The following is a 22,538-nucleotide window of genomic DNA, read 5'->3' as shown; positions in this document are numbered from 1 at the left end:
ATTGACGGGCAGCAGACGGACATGAACGTGGCCGAATAGAAGGTGCACGTCGACTCCTACCGCACCGCCCGTAATATCCGCCACTGCCGCTGGCAATACATCCAGTATCAGACGGATTTATAGGTCGGATGGGGCTTCATTTTCTGGAGACGAAGGTCACTTTAGACTAGATTTAAAGTCCGATCTAGTTGAAATAAGTCTAAATGTAATGAATTTGCTCCAATTTAGATCAAAATCATCCGGATTATGTACAAAATCATCCAAGTATGAACAAATATTGTCGATGCGTTCAATTTTCATTAAAATTGTTCCAAAATATACAGGACTAGACAATGGACGCAAAAGGAACTTTGTGGGTCAACGTTAGAGATGCCCTAGAAGACTACAATATTATATACTCCCTCCGTTTCTAAATATAAGACCTTTTAAAGATTGCACTACGAACTACATACGGATTTACATAGACATATTTTAGAATATAGATTCATTCATTTTGCTCCGTGTGTAGTCTTCTAGTGGAATCTCTAAAAGGTCTTATATTTTGGAACGGAGGGAGTAGGTGACTGGTTATATGAAATGAAGAGAGCCAAGGAAAACTGCATATTGGCAATGGCCCCTGAGAAGGGCATCTAACTAATGAATGCCCTACTTTTCATCACCAAAATGAAATATAATATTTATATACTACTCATTTGTAAGGAGGGACTAAAAGCAGGCATTTAATTCTTCGTTATTGCATCAATACTTTCGCAAATTTGATGAAAATGAAGCAAAAATTCAACACTTACAGTCTGCAGGTTTTCCTAGTCTGATCAATCAATGTTTCAGGCTCTCACTGTTGACTTTGGGAAGATAAACGGCAACCCCTAACATTGCCTACCAAAAAAGTATGGCTCCTTTGCGGAGGATTGTCTTCTCTGAGAAAAACATTACTTTCAGGGTATGTGGTTTAGTTCCTCGTCCTCTTTGTGATCAGCTTGATAAAGACATATTAGCCACTTCCAGTATTCTTTCGAGCCATTTTTACCCGGTCGTAATCGTCTTTCCATGCTCGATAAGCTGTCCTAACTTCATCCAACTGAGAATCTGGTATGCTGGTGAAGTGGTCCAAGTTCTCCACCCATTCTTGCCACGGAGGCAGGGATTCATCCAGGAATTTTGCTAGCTCGGGCACAAGAGCCACCTTGTAGAATTCCATTACACCCTTCTTGATTTCTTCAGATTCATTAATTGACTGCATGCCAGGACGAACAATACTCCCTTGCTTGTTCCTTGTGCAGAAACTGTTATCTCTAAGGATCAGAACTTCAGAGGGCGCGATTGGTAAAACGATGCGAGAAAACTTTGCAAGTGAAAGTTTTATAATATCCTTGGGTAGTAATCCGCGCTTCACTGCCACCGCGGTACCAACCATTTTCCGGATCTGAGGTCAAGAAAGCATCACTGAAAAGTCAGAGATCTGTATGCATAATACTTTTACTGTTAGAACATACATTCATCTCAAACATCATGCTAATTTAGTATATCAGCAATAAATTCTACAGAGTACATCCTAAAACCCAAACTAAACTAGTCTATTGGTTAAGCATACATTCAAGAAAGGACTAGTTTATTAACACTAAATGATGAATACTACTGTTTACTAACCACATATCCAACTTAGAGAGAGCTAGTTAGTGAAGAGGGGCAACGGGCATTAAGAATATACCATTCCATTGACAACACAGAAAAATAACTTAGCCTAGAAAGATAGTCTGAAAGTAAAAAAAAAATGACATCATCTTGTGAATTTTGCTTTCATTGCTGAGTATTTCTTCATAGACTCTGCATACCTGATGTAGCATAAAAGATACTCCACATATCGTCAGTTCCACAAATTGAACTCCTGATGAACTCTGCAACTCTCCACATGAGCAGGTGAGGATATCTCTGAAGTGTGATGCACTTAGTCTATCATTGTCATTAGGCTCATGGAGCCATCTAGCTTGAATTTGCACACGACTCTGAGGCAGTTCAGGATTATCCATCTTACAATTGTCTTCTCGTGCACTAGAATCAAGTATTGATGGAAAGTTTAAATATTCATCATCTGCACTGGAAGTGCTTTGGTCCGCAACCATTTCGGAGGGAATGGAATGCGCTGCTGTGCTTGTTTCTTTGGCCCTTCGGTGTGCTCCAGCTAGAACTTTTCTATACTTGGCACGAGCAGTGTAATTATGAAATGGGTGGTTTCCCTGCAAGTAGGAACAGTACAATTAAGCTTGTGCGGAAACAATTGGATGAAAAGTGAATGGGTAGAATTGTTATCTGATCATATCTGCCTTAAATGTGTTGTACAAAAAGGTCGTCATTCGCATGGCAAAAATTTATCCAGCAATGACCCGAAGAAATATTTGCAGTTGGGGTTATATTCATGATTTGTTTTAGAAAGACAGAGGGAAAATGTGAAACGTGGAAATATCACCTGGACCTGATTGGGCAGGTCATTTACACATCCTTTAGTAACAATTTGGGGTAGGCATCGTAGTATGCTTTTAGTGACGCCGGATATGGCAGCTTGTTTTTCATTTTATCTTTGTTATCATTTTTGAGCTTCAAACACTTGTGAAGCTTAGACATTGTTTTGAACCTTCTTTTAATAAGATGGCTGCATGCATCGACTGATGCAGAGGCCGGGGACTAAGTTCCTCCTTTTCAAAAAAAAAACAATTTGGGATAGGCTAGAGCTGAAATCCATAAGAATAAGCAACTCATGGTTCTGGCACATGGATAGCAAGCTCCCATGCAACCATGTCAATGGCTGGTTCTCTGATGATACTCCAGTCCTTCAAATCTCCCTGTACGGACTCCTCCCATGTCAAGTTCGGTCTACCCCGGCCCTCTCTCGACATTATCAGCGTGCTTTAGCCGTGTGCTATGCATTGGAGCTTCTGGAGGACTGCGTTGAATAGGCCATGGACAAGCTTCTCCAGTTGGTTCTACCCCAACTCTATCTTGTATATCATCATTCTGGACCCGGTCCTTCCTTGTGTGGGCACAAATCCATCTCAATATGCGCATCTCCGCCACACCTAACTGTTGAAGATGTCGTCTTTTAGTCGGCCAACACTCGGCGTCATACAACATTGCGGGCCGAATCGCTGTCCTATAAAACCTGCATTTTAGCTTTTGTGGCACTCTCTTGTCACAGAGAACGCCGGAAGCTTCATGCCACTTCATCCATCTGGCTTTGATTCTATGGTTCACATCTTCATCGATATCCTCATCCTTCTGTAGCATTGACCCCAAATATCAAAAGGTGTTCTTCTGTGGCACCACCTGCCCATCAAGGCAAACCTCCTCCTCATGCCTAGTAGTACTGAAACCGCACCTCATGTACTCGGTTTTAGTTCTACTAGGTCTAAAACCTTTTGATTCCAAGGTTTGTCTCCATAGCTCTAACTTCCTATCAACCCCCGTCCGACTATCATTGACTAGCACGACATCATCCGCAAAGAGCATACACTATGGGATATCTCCTTGTATATCCCTCGTGACCTCATCCATCACCAAAGCAAAAAAAAAAGATAAGGGCTCAAAGTTGACCCTTGGTGCAGTCATATTTTAGTCGGAAAGTCATCAGTGTCGTCGGTCACTTGTTCGAACAATTGTCACAACATTATCATACATGTCCTGATGAGGGTAATGTACTTTGTTGGGATTATGTGTTTCTCCAAGACCCACCACATGACATTCCGTTGTATTTTATCATAGGCCTTCTCCAAGTCAATGAACATCATATGCAAGTCCTTTTGCTCACTATATCTCCCCACAAGTTGTTGTCCCAAGAAAATGGCTTCATGGTCGACCTCCCAGGCATGAAACCAAACTGGTTTTTGGTCACGCTTGTCATTCTTCTTAACCGATGCTCAGTGACTCTCTCCCATGTTAGAGTATATATAATATAGCCATGTACCCTTTTGTACTTATCCCATTGTATAAGGGGTTTCCTGCATATATTCCACAAATGTACATGTATATATATATATCGGCCTATGGCCTACATGTTGCATATTCCTAACATGGTATTAGAGCCTAGGTTTTTTTTAGCACAAGCGACTCGTGCTTGATCCTCTTCTCGTCACCGCCGCCGCCGTGTTTCCTCTGGTCCGGCTGCTGCTTCCTCCTCCCGGCCAAGGATCCAGTCGGGCTGGTTGCTGCTGTCGATCGCATCTGCCCCGCAGTCGATCTCGGGCCGCCCAGTCTCCCATCCCGATCCAGCCACTGGACGCTGGGTCTCTCCCAATTGGATCGCCCCCGTCCTGCGGTCTTACAGTCGAACTCGGGCCACCCAGTCTCCCGTACCGATCCAGCCGCCGGCCGCTGGGTCTCTCCCGATTGGATCGCCTCCGTCCTGCCATCTTCCGCTCGCAGTAAACCCCACTCCGGGTCGATGTGGGTTGTCCCGATCCCACCAACCCCGCTCCGGATCGCTGCGGGTTGTCCCGATCCAGCCGCCAACTGCTGGATCTCACCGGATCTCACCGACCGTTGCTACTCTCCGTCGTCTCGCCTGATCCCATCCCTGCTCTCTGCTGGGTCTCGTGATCTCTGCTGCCGCCGGGCGAGCTGCATATTCCTAAAAAAATGTTTCTTGCATCGGGCTATGTTGTTGTTCCTCGTTGTCCGGTGATTTTTTATGGCACTAACTGCACCGAGTTCGTTGGCTTCACGCGCATTCATATGCGTGGCATCCGTCTATGGGGCGTTCTTTCTGGCGAGGTCCGTTGTCCGCCTCGTCCGGTTTCTCCTGTGGCCCCCACTCCGCCAACGCCACCGGTTCTTCCTGCGGATGCTAATCAGGCTGCGAAGGATGCAGCTAAGCTTGCTAATGAGACCGTTGTTCGTGCTTATGACGAGCAATTTTTGACTTATGAGGAGGCTCTTCACGCATATCATGGTGCTTTGTCTGTTTACACCCAATAGCTTGATGATGATGCTCGTGCTGCAGCTGTTCTCACTACTAGTGTTCTGCCTCAGTTTGCCTCTGAGTTTCTGGGCCTTCCTACTGTATTTGAGATGTGGACCTGTCTTCGTCAGCGCTATGAGCCCTCTGGTGATGCCTTATACCTCTCTGTGGTCCGCCAGGAGCATGCTCTTCAGCAGGGTGACTCCACTGTTGATGATTTCTATGCACAGAGTTCTGTTATCTGGCGCCAGCTTGATTCTCTCCGCAGTGCTGGTTGTCGTACTTGCCCGTGTTGCCAGGCTGTACAGGCCAATTTGGAGTTTCATCGTGTCTACGAGTTCTTGTCTCGGCTCCGTAAGCAGTTTGAGCCCCGGCATGCTCAGTTGTTTGCTCGTGGCCGCATTTCTCTCATGGAGGCACTTTTTGAGATTCGTGCTGAGGAGACTCGCTTACGTGGTGCTGGTTTACTAGAGGGTCCCTCTGTGCTCGTTGCTCGTGCTCCTGCTATGCCACATGCTGCACCGACTCCTTCTCGCTCCAATGCTCCTCCGCTCTTGCCCACTCCTCCTGGCGGCTCGGGCCGCCCCCGTCCACATTGCGGCTACTGCAACTTGGGTGGTCATGTCGAGTCTCAGTGCTTCCAGAAGAAGAAACACCTGCGCAAGGCGCGATCATCATCTTCAGGGACTTCGTCTTCTACCTCGACATCTTCAGCCACCGCTTTGACTGAGCAGGATATTCTAAGACTTAAGCGTCTGCTCGCCACTTCAGGTTCTTCCTCGACTGGTACTGCCGGTTCTGTGACTGATGCTTCCCGCACTGAGTAATCACCTTCTACACAGTCAGGTACATCCTCATGGGTTCTGGACTCCAGGTACTGGACTCCGGAGGTTCTTTTCATGTCTTCTCATTCTTCCACGTTGTCCTCTCTTAGATCGCTTGATTTTCCTGTTCATGTCCTCACTGCTGATGGTACTCCTCTTTCTATTGCTAGTAGAGGCAATCTTACCACTCCTTATTTTGTTCCTGATGTTGCTCATGTTCCTCGACTTACCATGAATCTGTTTTCTGCTGGTCAACTTACTGATTCTGGTTGTTGCATCATCCTTGACGTTGACTCTTGTTCTGTCCAGGACCGTCGCACGCACACTCTGGTTGGGGTTGGCCCTCGCCGCCGTGATTCTCAGGGCCTTTGGGAGTTAGACTGGCATCATGTTCCTTCCGCTGCCACCACTATCGCCAGTTCCTCCGCTTCGGTCGCCTTCGCTACCGGTTCCTTCCAGCAGTGGCATCATCGACTTGGTCATCTTTGTGGTTCTCGTTTGTCGTCTTTAGTTCGTCGAGGTCTTCTGGGGTCTGTCTCAGGAGATGTCTCTTTAGAATGTCAGGGTTGTCGTCTTGGCAAGCAGATTCAGTTACCATACTCAAATAGTGAGTCAGTGTCTAAGCATCCTTTTGATTTAGCCCATTCTGATGTATGGGGTCCGGCTCCCTTCGCTTCGATACACATGGCTTTATTTTATGACTTCTCGTAGTGAGGTGTTGTCTATTTATAAGCGTTTTGCTGCCATGGTTCACACTCAGTTCTCTTCGCCCATTCGTGTGTTTCGTGCTGGCTCCGCTGGCGAGTATTTCTAAGATGTTGCGTGGTGTTCTTGCCGAGAAGGGACTCTTTCTCAATTCTCTTGTCCTAGTGCTCACGTTCAGAATGGCGTGGCTGAGCGCAAGCATCGTCATCTTTTTGAGACAGCTCGTGCATTGATGATCGCTGCCTCTATCCCGCCTCATTTTTGGGCTGAGGCCGTCTCCACCTCCACCTATCTCATCAATCTACAACCTTCCGCTGCTCTACAGGGTGGTGTTCCTTTCGAGCGTCTTTTTGATCGTTCTCCCGATTATTTGGTGCTTCGTTTATTTGGTTGTGTTTGCTATGTTCTTGCCCCGACGCGACACTGATGACTTTACAAGTGACCCCCTGCCTGACCCGACGCGTTATCGTCATCTTGTTGGTAGTCTTGTCTATCTAGCTGTCACTCGTTCGGATATCTCTTATCCGGTTCATATTCTGAGTCAGTTTGTCTCCGCTCCCACCTCGGTTCACTATAGTCACTTCCTTCATGTTCTCCGATATCTTCGGGGCACGATCTCTCACCATCTATTCTTTCCTCGCTCTAGTTCTTTACAGCTTCAGGCCTGGCAGATGCTACATGGGCTAGTGATCCTTCAGATCGTCGTTCACTTTTTGCTTACTGTGTTTTTCTTGGTGGTTCTCTCATTGCCTGGAAGACGAGGAAACAGACCGCAGTTTCCCGTTCGAGTGCAGAGGCTGAGTTGCGAGCTATGGCTCTTTTGACGGTAGAGGTGACTTGATTACGGTGGTTACTTCAGGATTTTGGTGTTTCTGTCACTACAACTACTCTGCTCTTATCTGACAGTACAGATGCTATTAGCATTGCGCGCGATCTTGTGAAACATGAGCTCACCAAGCATATTGGTGTTGATGCTTTCTATGTATGCGCTGGTGTGCAGGATCAGGTTATTGCTCTTCAGTATGTGCCTTCCGAGTTACAGTTGGCAGATTTCCTGACGAAGGCCCAGACTAGAGCGCAACATGACTTCTATCTCTCCAAACTCAGTGTTGTTTATCCACCATAAGTTTGAGGAGGGGGGGGTGTTAGAGTATATACTCCCTCCGTTCCTAAATATAAGTCTTTTTAGATATTTCACTAGTGGACTATATAAGGATGTATATAGACATACTTTAGAATATAGATTCACTCATTTTGCTCTGTATGTAGACTACTAGTGAAATCTCTTAAAAGACTTATATTTAGGAACGGAGGGAGTATAATATAGTCATGTACCCTTTTGTACTTATCCCATTGTATAAGGGGTTTCCTGCATATATTCCACACATGTACATGTATATATATATCGGCCTATGGCCTCATGGAAATACATGTTTGTTAGGGCATATTTATGCCTAAGTAATTGTGGTGATTGATGACAGTACCTTAATGGACTAATCGTGTGCATTGAGCATTTCAGATAATACATGACAAAGGCACAAGACGATTCGGCACCCTCCATGGAATAGAAGCACGGTGTCTTCTACGATTCTCTTTGGTGGTTTTTGAGTCGTAGGAACGTCGTACTATTAAGAGAGGATCCGTATTGGGAAGGTTTGGGTGGAATCAATCTTGCACGCACACTTTTTTTCTCCATCCCCTTTCCCCTGCAACTTTGGAGCTTTTCCCCTCCCTGGTCTTTCTCCTCTTGCAAAAAGGTCCCCTAGCGGTAGTACCGCCCCTGGTCAGTGGTAGTACCACTCCAGGACTTTAGTACCGTCATCCTTGCAGCTGTACTACGTCGGACTTTTTGCGAAGACTTTCTTCGCGGTGATTGGCCCGGTAGTATCTTTGCGCTACCATGGGCTCAGCGGTAGTACCGCTGGAGGGTCAGCGGTAGTACCGCTGCAGCCGGCGGTAGTACCGCTGGGCTCGTGTTGTGAGTGGGAAAACGGTTGGATTTTCCCCCCACTATATAAAGGATTCTTCTTGCTCAAGAACCCTACCTTTGACCCTCCCAAGCACCATTGTTGCTCCCTAAGCTCAAAAGTGCCCGATCTCTCTCCCTAGCCAATCAAACTTGTTGATTTCCTAGGGATTGGTTGAGAAGGCCTAGATTTACACTTCCACCAAGAGAAAATTGATTCCCCCACTAATCCCTTGCGGATCTTGTTACTCTTGGGTGTTTGAGCACCCTAGACGGTTGATGTCACCTCGGAGCCACATTCCATTGTGGTGAAGCTCCGTGGTCTTGTTGGGAGCCTCCAAGCTTGTGTGGAGTTTGCCCCAACCTTGTTTGTAAAGGTTCGGTCGCCGCCTTCAAGAGCACCTATAGTGGAATCACGGCACCTTGCATTGTGTGAGGGCGTGAGGAGAATACGGTGGCCCTAATGGCTTATTGGGGAGCATTGTGCCTCCACACCGCTCCAACGAAGACGTAATTCCTGTCAAAGGGAAGAAACTTCGGTAACACATCCTCGTCTTCATTGGTTCCACTTGCGGTTATCTCTGATCTTTACATTGTGTATGTTTTTGTTGTAGACTATTTTTTACTTGCCTTAGCGATTATAGTTGGAAGCATCATATAGGTTCATCACGTAGTTGTCATTTTAGAGAACCTTTTTGTTGCTAACCCTAACTTGTTAAGAATTATTAAAAAAGTGGTCGTTGCCTATTCACCCCCCCCCCTCTAGTCAACCATATCGATAATTTCAATTGGTATCAGAGCCACGTCTCTTTATTAAGGGTTTCACCACCCGAAGGGGATGGAGGATGATGAGGAAGGACCCCATTGGCAACCAGAGGCCATGGCCTTGACTTCGGTCACAAGGGACGACTTGAATGCGGCTATGGCCCACGTCAAGACGTCCTTGACGAACGAAGTCAAGACCATGCTTAAAGAGTTAATCGAGGGAATTAAAAGTTCTTCCGAACCGGCGTTGGTGGTTAAACCCGCCAACACGGATTCGGAGGCCAATTCCTCTGGGGAAGCGGCTAAAGATATGCGACCTTCTTCCCCTCTCGAAAATAATGGGACTGGAACCTATGTCTCAGTTCCACCTCCCGTGGTCTATGGAGGACCAGTTCCTACACCGCGTCTTAACCTTCTTGGTCCTCCTCCTAAGCTTGTTAAGGGTGATTTTGCTAACTGGGTGTTTTCTATTAAGTCTCATTTGAATCACAGCTCAACAAATTTATGGAGAATCATCGAGCAAGGCTACTATCCTCATGACCCAAGCAACCTCACTCCAAGAGAAGAAGCGGACAATCAATATAATCACTCCGCATTGTTTATTCTCCAGTCCGCAGTACCTCCTGAAGATCTTCCTCACTTGCGCCCCTTCATTCTGGCTAAGGACTGTTGGGAGCACATTATGGTGTTGTACAAGGGAAGCTCAAACATTCAACGGTCTAACTATGAAGTGGTGCTTGATACGGCCGATGAGTTTGTGATGAAGGAAGATGAGGACCCTCGTGATCTCTATCGAAGGGTGACTGCTATTGTTGTTGCTCTCAAGGATCATGGGAGCAAGGATGTGGATGACACATGGATCAAGCGCAAGTTTCTCAAGGCCATCATGCCATTCAACAAAGCCATGTCATCAGTCATTCGCCAACGACCAGATTTCCACTCCTTGTCTTCCAGTGAGGTGTTGGATGAATTCATTGCAATGTCAATCATGAACGAGACCACTGACAATGCACTTGCTCGTGTTCGGTCAAAGACAGCTTCACCCAACCTTGCTTTAAAGGCAAAGGCTGCTTCTGAAGAAGAAGAAGAGGATGAGGAAGAGGAGAGCTGCCCTGAAGACACTAAGTATGCTTATCACGAGCACATGGCTCTTTCGTCAAGCCAATTCTAGGGCAACAAGAGGAACTCAAGACCCAACTTCTCCAAGAACAACTCAAGTGGGTTCAAATCCAAGCAACGTGTGAGGACATGCTATAACTACGGTAATGTGAGTCACTTCGTAGCAGAATGTCCCTATGAGAAGAGGGAAGACAACAGGGGCAAGCTCATTCGCAAAGACAAAACCAAGTCATTCCCAAACAAGAACAACTTTGTCAAGAAACCCCACCCAAAGGGTATGGTGGCACTTGAAGAGTACCCCTCCGATGATGATGACGATGATGATATGGTGGCAACTACGACTGTCGCCATTGCCACCCCTTCTCCCAAGAATGTGTCTCTTCAACGCCCCCAACGATAACCACATAGCCAAGTGCCTCATGGCCAAAGGTATCGATGAGGTAACACCCAGCATTAAGACTAACATCACTACTGCTCCTTCATTGTTGAATTGTGTTGATGATAGTGATGTTGTGGAACTTAATGAGCATGATCTTGACAAATTTCTGTGTACGATCAAAGGAGAACCCAAGAAGCACTTTGTTGCTCTTTTGGAACATCTGGGTGAGGTTAATGACCTCATCGAGTCTCATGAGGAGACCATCTCCGAGCTGCAAGGACATAGTCGTGACTATGCCGATGAGATTGCTGAATTATCTATTGCACTAGAAAAGGAGCGCACTCTTCGTTTGGCTCTTGAGGAGTCATAAAACGATGACTGCGCTAAATTGCAAAAAGAACTAGATCATGCTATTGTTCTTACTCGTGTGCTTAAGTCTGAAAAGGCTACACTTGGGGTTGGCCATGATAGACTCAAAGTGGAGTTTGACACACTTGACAAGGCTCACAAGGTCTTGAAAGGTGCTCATTTCTCCCTGAAAGAGTCTCATGATCAACTCCAAGCAAAGCTTACAAAGGAGATCTCTACTTGTCCTCCTTTCGTTATAATTGATAATGCTTGTACAACTAACCCTTGTTGTGAGCATGTACATCTTGTGGAGGAAAATGCCAATTTGAAAGATCAACTTGAGAAAGGCCTTTTGTCATGCATCCAAGGCGAGAAGAACCTGAATGACCTCTTGAGCAATCAAAAGGGTGTTGTAGGAAAGGAGGGACTTGGACTTACATCCAAGTCGAAAAGAAAAAGGAAGACCAGGAACAAACGATCCCCTACCCTCATGGACATCTTTGTCAAAGAGGGCGAAGGGACTCGGGAGGAGAACAGGAACAAGGTGGAGAATGGTAGCGTCAAGAAGGGCAAAACCATTCCTACCAACACAGCCGGCAAACTCAATCCATCCTATGTTTTATGTCGTGCTGGTGAGGGGCATGTTTATGCCAGATTTGTTGGTTCTTACTATGAGAACATTGAATGGGCTATTTGGGTTCCTAAGACCCTTATCTCTAACATTAAAGGACCCATTCAAAAATGGGTACCTAAAACCAAGCCTTGATCTATTGCAGGAGTTTGCTTCCGGTGGGGTGTCATGGTTGCTCGATAGTGGAGCAACAAATCATATGACCGGAAGCAAGGACTTAGTGGTGGATGTGCATCCTTCCCCATCTATGCCCACCCATGTCCAATTCGTCGATGCATCATCGTCAAAGGTATTGGGATTTGGTAAGGTGGTCATCTCTCAAGAGTTATCTATTGAGAAGGTCATGCTTGTTGAGTCCCTTGCTTACAATTTACTTTCAGTTCGTCAACTTGCAATTATGGGCTTTTCCACATTCTTTAATCTTGATACCGTGGTCCTTTTGTGGAGCAAGACTCTTAAAGTAGCCTATGTTGGATATGTCGAAAATGGTCTTTATGTGGTGAACTTTTCAAAGCGACCCACTAAGACTGTGACTTGTCTAATGGCTAAAGTTGATGTGGGCTGGCTTTGGCATCGCCGACTAGCTCATGTCAATATGAGATCTTTGCAAAGTCTCCTCAAAGGGGACCATATTCGTGGACTAACGAATGTGAGTTTTGCCAGAATCGTGCTTGCAGTGCCTGCATTGAAGGGAAGATTCATGAAACTGCTCATCGTCCAACGACTAACATTTACACTAAGAGGCCGTTGGAGCTCCTTTATATGAATCTCTTCGGTCCTCCATCATTTGATAGTCTTGGGGTCAGAAAATACTGTTTGGTGATTGTTGATGACTACTCAAGATACACCTGGGTATATTTCTTCAAGAGGAAGAGTGAGACTCAACAAACTGTCATCAACTTTACTAATGAAGCTCAACATCAACATGAAGCAAAGATTTTGATGATTAGAAGTGACAACGGCACCGAGTTCAAGAACTACACCTTGTATGAGTTTCTAGGTTATGAGGGAATAAAACATCAATATTCAGCACCATACACCCCTCAACAAAATGGTGTGGCAGAAAGGAAAAATCAGACGTTGATGGACGCGGCAAGAACAATGATGTCGGAATTCAAATCTCCATATAACTTTTGGGCCGAAGCCATCAACACAGCATGTCATGCATCCAATCGGCTCTATATCCGCAAAGGCTTGAACAAGACCCCATATGAGATTCTCACCGGAAACAAACCCAATCTCAAGTACTTCCGGGTATTCAGGTGTAAGTGTTTCATTCTCAAGAAAGGTGCACGTTTAGCTAAATTTGATTCTAGAGCTCAAGAGGGCATCTTTGTTGGTTATGCTACAAACTCTCATGCTTACCGTGTCCTCAACAAGTCCACCGGGCTCATTGAGGAAACGTGTACCGTGGAGTTTGATGAAAATAATGGCTCCCAAGTGGAGCAAAGTGGTCTCTGTGATGTAGGTGATGAAATTCCTTCCCAAGCCATAAGAAGAATGGGGATTGGTCAAATACTCCCCATTGAGGAACCCCTTGTGGCCGAAGGAGAAGGACAATGCTCTACTCAAGTAGAGCATCATCCTCACAAGCCCCACACGCTTCCGATGAACAAAGAGAAAACCCTCAACCAGTCAAACAAGTTCAAGGACAAGATCAATTGCTCAAAGATGGTGATGTGCCCCATGATGTCCAAGTGCTTACACAAGGTTCCGAATCTGCTCAAGATCAAGATCAAGTGCAACTACAAGATCCAGACCAAATAAAGGCACAAGATCAAGATCAAGAGCAACCACAAGATCAAGGACAAACCAGCGAGCCTGCTCAAGTCGAAAATCAAGTTGATCAGGATGTTGTCTCTCAATTTCCTTCTGCAGCACCTAAGAGGTCCCCTAGCGATAGTACCGTTGGCCCTAGCGGTAGTACCGCTAGAGCTGGCGGTACTACCGCTAGGGCTGGCGGTAGTACCGCTCGGGCTGGCGGTAGTACCGCCCCTGGTCAGCGGTAGTACCTGTAAGTGCATCTAGTGCCCCTTAGTGCTTTTGGTGGTTTGAAGACTTATAGGTTAAGTATCTAATGTGTTCTTGAGTGTACACAGGATCTATAAGTCGTTGAGGAGTTTGAAATATTCGATGAATATCGACCCCTAAAAATGTATATCTTCGGTTGAAGAAATTGGACTGAAGCTGAAGATTTGAATCGCGAAGAATTTGCGATGAAATTGATATTCCTCATGAAGATATTGAAATTGAGGAATTCGGTGTGTCCTGAAGATAATTCATCTGAAGATTTTGAAGCATGAAGATTTATCCTTTCTGTTTCATTTTTTTCACACTTGAGTAATAGGAACGCCGTATTGTTAAAGGGGGTCAAGGTAACACATTGTAATGAATTTCCTCATGATGCTCAACCCGAGCCTAATCCTACCAAAAGCCTCAAGTGAGAAATATGAGTGACATGAGGACTCTCACAGTTGAGGGTCCCGACCGTCTTCGATAGCCACGCAACATCATTGGCCTTATCCACACCAACGGTCATATTATTTAAGGGCATTAATGTCAAATCATGTCGGGATGCTCCCAGGCTATAAATAGCCGCCCCCCACAACCATTAGCTGGTTGGCTGCTCCGTTAGAAACTGACACTTGTCATAAGAGCAACCCAAATTCCTCAGAGTCTTGAGAGTAATTCATCAGTGAGGAAATACCCCAAACACCAAACCACAAACCGAAAACCAAGTGATTGAGCATCACTGAAGAAGTTGTTCCTGTGTGGAACTGAAGCCTTTTACCTTTGAGGACTGTGCATCGTCCAGATGGTTAGGCGTCATGGTCTAAAGCAATCCAGCAGTCAATTGTGGATCGTCAGATGACCAAGTTTGTGAGGGTTTGGAAGTCTGCCCTGAAGACTTACCACGAGTGTTGGGCGAGGACTGTGTGTTCTTAGCCCAAGGAAAATACGGTAAGGACTGTGTGTCCCGGGACTGTGTCCATTGGTTTCAATACCAAGCCGCTTCAAAGCAGATGTACAACTGTCACAGCAGTTGGAAATGGGTCATCAACCACTGTCTTCATTGTGATACGGGTTCTATTTCCTCAACTCTTTATATACTCAGATTGTGTGTTGATGATTTTCACTGTCACTGTTTGAAGAATTTGCTGAAGACTTTCTCTGAAATTCCTCAACCCCAAATTCTTCACGGAAGTTAATCCTCATCTGTTTTCTGCGTGCCTGCATACTGTGCAAACTGTTTTCATATTCTTCATCCTGAAAAACTATTGTAGTGAAACTTTGCACTCCTGATCCTTTACTGTTTCCGCTGTAAGTTAGTCATCAGTGAGGAATTTCCTCAAAAGGAATTTCCTCAGTGATGAAATTCTAAAAATCTCCTATTCACCCCCCTCTAGTCGATATAACGTACTTTCAGTACCGCTCCAGGACTTTAGTACCGTCATCCTTGCGGCTGTACTACGTCGGACTTTTTGCGAAGACTTTCTTGACGGTGGTTGGCCCGGTAGTATCTTTGCGCTACCATGGGCTCAGCGGTAGTACCGCTGGAGGGTCAGCGGTAGTAGTACCGCTGCAGCCAGCGATAGGCTCGTGCTGTGAGTGGGAAAACGGTTGGATTTTTCCCCCGCTATATAAAGGGTTCTTCTTGCTCAAGAACCCTACCTTTGACCCTCCCAAGCTCCATTGTTGCTCTCTAAGCTCAAAAGTGTCTGATCTCTCTCCCTAGCCAATCAAACTTGTTGATTTCCTAGGGATTGGTTGAGAAGGCCTAGATCTACACTTACACCAAGAGAAAATTAATTCCCCCCACTAATCCCTTGCGGATCTTGTTACTCTTGGGTGTTTGAGCACCCTAGACGGTTGATATCACCTCGGAGCCACATTCCATTGTGGTGAAGCTTCGTGGTCTTGTTGGGAGCCTCCAAGCTTGTGTGGAGTTTGCCCCAACCTTGTTTGTAAAGGTTCGGTCGCCGCCTTCAAGAGCACCTATAGTGGAATCACGGCACCTTGCATTGTGTGAGGGCGTGAGGAGAATACGGTGGCCCTAGTGGCTTATTGGGGAGCATTGTGCCTCTACACCGCTTCAACGGAGACGTAATTCCTGTCAAAGGGAAGGAACTTCGGTAAAACATCCTCGTCTTCATTGGTTCCACTTGCGGTTATCTCTAATCTTTACATTGTGTATGTTTTTGTTGTAGACTATTTCTTACTTGCCTTAGCGATTATAGTTGGAAGCATCATATAGGTTCATTACGTAGTTGTCATTTTAGAGAACATTTATGTTGCTAACCCTAACTTGTTAAGAATTATTAAAAAAATGGTCGTTGCCTATTCACCCCCCCCCCCCCTCTAGTCAACCATATCGATCCTTTCAATGTTGCATATTCCTAACATCCCACGGCTTCATTGTACGGCTTATCAGCTTAGTTTTACGGTAATTAGTACAATTTTGAACATCCCCCTTGTTCTTGAAGATTGGTACTAATATAGTCGTTCCCCATCCTTCTGGCATCTTGTTTGCCCAAAAGATGAGGTTGAAAAGCTTAGTTAACCATACTATCGCTATGTCACCAAGGCCTCTCCACACCTCAATGGGTATACAATCAGGACCCATTGCATTGCCTCCTTTCATCCTTCTTAAAGCCTCTTTGACCTCACACCCTTGGATTCAGCGCACAAAACACCTGTTGGTATCATCAAAGGAGTCGTCCAGTTCAATGGTAGAGCTCTCATTCTCCCCATTGAACAACTTATCAAAATACTCATGCCATCTATGCTTAATCTCGTCGTACTTCACCAGGAGTTGGTCTGCTCCATCCTTCATGCATTTGACTTGGTCAACACCCCTCGTCCTCCTCTATCGGATCTTGGCCTTCTTACAGATTTATATTAATTTTGGAAACTGTATAAGCGAAAATTACATTGAACAATACGTGCTCAATTGTTCAGCTTTATTAATGTCGCCTTGTACTTCATTTTTTGTCTAGCAAATCACCAAAATTGTTTAACTGTTCGCTGAGGTCCATTCAATGGTAAAGCAGGTAGAAAGCACCACAGTAGACCACAATGAAGCTACTGAACCTGCTTAATTATGCTATTACCCCATTATCTCGATTTTCATGGTTAATTTGCACTGCTGAGGTGTTTTCCATGCCAATGTTTGTTCTCATAGGCTGTAACAAAGAAAATTCAGAAAGATGACAGGGTACAGATCAAATTTAAGATCATATTCAGTGGACTAACAGGTCAGATCTGATTATCACTTGTAATATTCTCTCTTATGTCTCAGTCTTATTCATCACAATTATATCAATATGTCTCCCCCAACATATGTTTGTTATCAGTCGATTCATTGAAGTATTAACAAACCCTGTTCTTCTGCACAAACAAGTCCATAGCACACAAAAGACATATTTAATCAGAAATTTACCTCAAAACCTTTCAGTATGTTATTGAATTCAATTAAGTGCTCCTCCACTTCTCCAGAGCTACAACTGCTTTTAATTCCAATAATTTCAGCAGGCAGAAGATAGAAGTACTCCCGGTACAAGCATTCCCTCCTTACATCAAAACTCCTACGATTAAATGCAGACCATGTCATGGGAAAATGTTGTTGTTTATGCATAAATATGTTTTCGTATTAAGGCGTTCCCCCAAATGTTCATTTCTGAAAAATTGATAAGACAAAACATCCACCATGTGTTCACCGAGATAGGATCTCGGCAGCATCCCCACAGTCCCAATAAACACACTTATGCATAATATGTTAACCATGGGACATGAGAAACATCCCTGGTACCTTTGAGCAGGCAAGATACTGAAAACTTTGATATTATCTGGTAAATTCGAGTTAATAAAGTTCGCAAGAGCAATGCCATCAGGATCCTTCTCCCATGCTCGATCAGGGATTTCCATCTTAAGTGAGATCATTGTAGCCAGTGAATGTACCTGAAATTAGACCATACTGAGCATGCATGAAAGCATTGTTAGCCAAAAAAATACACATATTTTTTTTCGCTCAATTAGGAAATCCAAGAGGTTAAACTCTCAAGTCCTACCCCTTTATCAGTTCGGCTGCTCCGTTCCCAACCAACTTTTTGCAACTTTCCATAATTACTCTCAAGAATGCCCCCTGCCTTGAAGATGGCAGATTCCAAAACTGACTCAATGGCTACAGAAGAAGACAGGAACTTTTAATCAGCATTATCTAATCCTCTATGATGATACTTGACGTAGAAACAAGGGTCAACTTAGAATCACCCCTTTTTTTGGCATCTGACTAAATAACAAATAGAATTCCTGGTGGAATAACTATACTTGTGCACCCATAAATAGCATTCATGTTATATACGTACTTCCATTGTCACACACATAATCAATGCCACAGAACAAAGCATGACACCACGTATAAAGTATTTCACGTTAACGGTAATGACATACTTTATTTATTGAGAAAATATGTCACATTCCAGGCAGAGGTCCCAGTTCCCATAGAGAGAACGAGTGATGACAATTCGATGCAACCAACATGAAACACATGTACTTCCCCGCAATGCTTTTTTTGAAATTCAAGCATCAAATCGCAATAAATAAATAACAGCTGATATATCAACAACTCAAGCTATAACAAAACAAAAGAGATTACTTGAATCGCCGCTGAGATCTCGCTGCTTCTGAAGACCTGAAAGAAAAAGACCAATGCACTGGATCAATGCCTCAAGCAAAGACCGACCTGGCACGCATCACAGTGATAGAAACCAACGAGCAAGGCATCCCATCCAACCTCGGTATTCGCTGCCGACGTAGCCGACGCGGAGCACGACCCTCTTCTTCCGCGTAGACTCCCACCTCATCCCGCCACTTCCAGCGCTGGAGCAGGTCGTAGGCGGAGGAGGAGGCGAGGTTGGCTGTAAAGAGGCGGCGCCGAGGGCGGGGGCGGAGGCAGAGTGGGAGAAGCATAGGGTGGTACGGAGGAGCCTGGGGTTCGTGCACCGTGTGAGGATAGTGGAAGAGAAGGGTCTCCAGAGAAGCCACGACGACGTCGTGGCAGCGGCGGCGGCGGCGGCCATGGGCGAGACGGGAGGAAGGTTCAACCGTCCAAGCAAACGTGAAAAGATGACCGGATTAAAAAAATATTTTTTCTTTTGTAGAATAGGCCGGATTAGATTTGTGAACGGAGAGAGAAGAGTAGTCACTCGGCCTAGCATTAGAGAGGGCTTGAAGTTAAAGTGCGCGTCACTTTGCTACCTATGAGACTAGTAGAAGGCCGTTCTATCACATGCAGGTAAGTCGTCCGACCAGATTGTTAGCCACCTACAAGATTTGCTGGGTTCGCTTATTAATAGGCCAGCACTAAATTTTCTTGACCGTAACTGCTCCAGCAAAGTACATGCACTGCTCGATTATCTCCCTTGCTTCCTCCAACTAAGATCTCGAAAAATAAAATTATCCTTCCATCAGGCATAGCTTCCTTATTGGAAAATAAACTATGCTTCCATAGTATTACTATTGAGTTTATGCCGAAAAGAATATTTGATTCGAATATGTTTGTACCAGATTTTTTTTGCTTCCATCCAAAATAAGATTTGTTTCTATCTAACAAAATTGCATCCAATATATTTGCTTTCAATGTGCTTTGGTCAAATACAAAATTTGCTTCCACCCAAAACATGATTTGTTTCTACTATCTAACAAAAAATTGCATCCAGTGTATTTGCTTTCAATGTGTTTCTGTCTTATAAAAGAATTGCTTCCATCCAAAATGAGATTTGTTTCTATCTAACAAAAAATTGCATCCAGTGTTAAGCTATTTTTTTACAATGATGCAAAAATGTATTCAAGTCTACTCGAATCCAATAGCCCATATATTTGTTTCCGTTAAACATAAAAAATGCTACTTTTTCATCTGATTATGTTTCCAAGGTAATAGAAATTACAATTCAGAGTGCGTCTTATCCAGTTCAAGCAACATCTTCCCCACCTTCTTTTTGGTTGCATTCACCCCCCCTACTGTAGATTCCTAGGATGTCTCGCAAACGCCTTCATGAACTCGGCTTCAGCTGCTACATACCGCCAATGCATAGCCTTTCCTGGGAATACAACAAGAAGTCACTATCTATACCAGAAATTTGCATACATAAGTTCACCAAAACAACAACCAAATTACCAGCAATCGACTTGAAGCATAAACAAGATTATGTATGATGGCAATAACATGTTTGGTTGGTAGCATAGAAGCACAGGTGCGTTTCATGCAAAAATATGGAAAACATATGTATGGTCAAAGCAAAAAAAACTGACATTTTAGAAAAAATTATGAAGTAGCATGATAGCATAGAATTACATCAACTAGCAGATGGCTTGGAAAACCTGTCCGGCTTAATTTTGTTAGAAAACATGAGAGTATATAATGAAAGGAGCATGAAAAACATAAATAATGAAAGCATAAACTTACATACATGCATACAACCATGGAGAGAGTGCGAGGAGAGGATCTTCAACCTAAAATAAATATGCAAGCACTTCGTATCATGACATCCACAATGAACATATACATTACTACTCCATCCATCCGGATTTACTTGTCGCATAAATAGATAAAAATGGATGTATCTAGAGGTTATTCACATAAATCATGAAATGCATCCTTTGCATAAAATGAGAAAAATATGAAGCGGGCTAATTTAAATTCGAAAGGTCATATATGCTCTTGAAGCAAAAATACTAAATCAAGAAGCATAGTTGTGGTGTGGCATTGCATCATTACATAAGAAAGGCACATATGTGACCTAGAAAGCATGGTGCTTTGAAGCAAAATTTGTTAGTAGAACAACATATATGAAAATTATTGGAAGCATAGAAATTTGAAAAATGCAAAATAGCATGCTTGCATCAAAGATCTGGGTGCAAAAATTTGTGACATGCAAACAAATTTCATAAAACCAAATAGGGAGTTATGCGAGCATACATCAAAGAAAAGTGTACAAAGAGATGAAATCAACATAGTTATCAATTTATATAACAATACACTGAACATATTTAAACTTCGATACTACAATATCAATTGCTATCTATTTGAATATGTACTTTGAGATTGCAAAAGAAACTTAAGGGAAGAACAAGTTGAGGATACACCATGATCAAACAAAAGTGTGCAAAGTACGAAGCATGGAAGTGGTTCTCTGGAAACACGACTAATGTCACTCTAGAGCAGGGGAAAGTGAAAATGGAAGAAAATAATATCGCCGCCAACATCGCGATGCATATTGTGATGTACGCACATAATTCCCATAATAGATTAATAATTCAGTAATCCAATAGGCAGTACACGGCGAAGATCAAACCTAGCATACATATCAATTTATGTATCAAGACAAGGTGAATCAAAATCTAGGTCCAATGAAGACGTGTTGGAGGCTTCGTTTACGAACTAGGACTCTTAAGAAGATGTGAATCTGAGTGGAGAAAAATCCTCCACTCCTGCTACAAGACGCCTAGTTATCCTCCATGAGCAAGGTGAGGCAAGCACTTCCTTGGTGATGGCAAGCACGGGCACGGCGGTCTAATTCGGGTTGGAGCATCGAGGGAGATGGGGGACCGGAGGACGCGTCGGATTGTGGTGCGGGGCAGGGGATCCTAACCTGGGTAGTTTCGGCAGAGAGGTCAGAGGGGGCGAGGAGGATTGCGCTCGACAATGCGGTGTGTCGGAGGCCGGTCGTGGAGCGTGACTGCGTGAGCTTGGCAATGGTGGAGGAGTGTGATAGCCCGAGATCGACGCTCTAGAAGATTCCCCTTTAATTCCGTTTTCGTCATGTGGCTTATTTGTCTGTCGCACTCATCATCGCATCATGTGCATCATCTGCATTGCATCGGCATCCCTTTGCCGCCAGTTTTCAAAAGTGTATCCGTTATTAGTTGTCGGTTCTCTCCGTGCCCGTCGTTGCCCATGTTGAGCCCGACCACACACGCACGCGCCCGCGGCATCGTCAAAACCTTGTTTTTTAAAAGTGTGTATGAAAATTTCTCTAATTGGGTTGAAACTTGGCATGCGGTCTTATTTAGTTGTAGGTAGGCCGCCTGCCAATTTTTGTCGCAATTGGAGTCCGTCTGGTACCCGAACGGTCGACCGTAGCGACACCATCTTCGGTTATTCGTCGGACGTTTTTCGGTATTTTAAATCGGTTGTCGCGCCACGCTATTTCCCTCTCATCTCCGCCTAAGCCACTCTACATGGCCTAACCTATCCTTAGGTCATTTCTGAAGCGTCCGGTCATTTCCGGAGCGTCCGATCGAGATCGGAGGGTCCGAAAACGCCCGAATTGCTAACCCCTAGCCCCCTGTCTATAAATAGACAACCTCCCCTTCCTAATCTAGCCCTAACCCTAATCCACCTCGGGAACCGTGCCACCCAAAGCCCCAGCCGTAGCAGCCACCCTCCTTCCTCTCTCCTCCAGTCGCCGGCCCACGGAGCCTGATTGGGGCCCGGGTCAACCGCCGGCTTCCCCGAGCTCTCTCTCATGGCAGGAGCGCCCGCACCCTGACCCCGAGCTTCCCCTCGCCGCAGCTCGCCGTGCTGGACCGTGCCGCCGGTCACCAGACCTCGACGGTAAGCCGCCGGGTCGACGTCGTCGTCCCCCATCTCGCCCTCCTTCCTCTGAATCTCTCTCTTCCTCTCTCTGATGGCGCCTAACCCGTCGCGCAGGGGCCCATCGCCGGAGCTCGCGTCGGTCCATGCTCCGGCCGCCGCAGTTCAGGATGACACTGCCCAGATCCGGTGGATCCTGGTCAGACGCGGCCATCCCCGTCGCCCTTCGCAGTTCCTACCGACAGGGAACCTCGTCGCG

The 22,538-nt window shown here is 45.0% G+C and overlaps 1 protein-coding gene across 1 annotated transcript; it reads right to left on the bottom strand.

Moving 5' to 3' along the window:
• Window positions 1–702: 702 nt before the first annotated feature.
• On the bottom strand, window positions 703–18,888 carry LOC123448681 (putative tRNA pseudouridine synthase). Its single transcript, XM_045125649.1, has 7 exons — window positions 18,479–18,888; window positions 18,341–18,376; window positions 17,754–17,866; window positions 17,495–17,643; window positions 17,126–17,270; window positions 1,833–2,234; window positions 703–1,423 (listed from the first exon to the last, which is right to left on the bottom strand). The coding sequence occupies exons 1-7, from the start codon at window positions 18,762–18,764 to the stop codon at window positions 992–994; spliced, it is 1,563 nt and encodes a 520-aa protein (XP_044981584.1). The 5' UTR covers window positions 18,765–18,888; the 3' UTR covers window positions 703–991.
• Window positions 18,889–22,538: the final 3,650 nt, after the last annotated feature.

Source organism: Hordeum vulgare, chromosome 4H (genome assembly GCF_904849725.1).
Source record: "Hordeum vulgare subsp. vulgare chromosome 4H, MorexV3_pseudomolecules_assembly, whole genome shotgun sequence".
Lineage (NCBI taxonomy): Eukaryota > Viridiplantae > Streptophyta > Magnoliopsida > Poales > Poaceae > Hordeum > Hordeum vulgare.
This window is presented reverse-complemented; position numbering and strand designations above follow the sequence as displayed.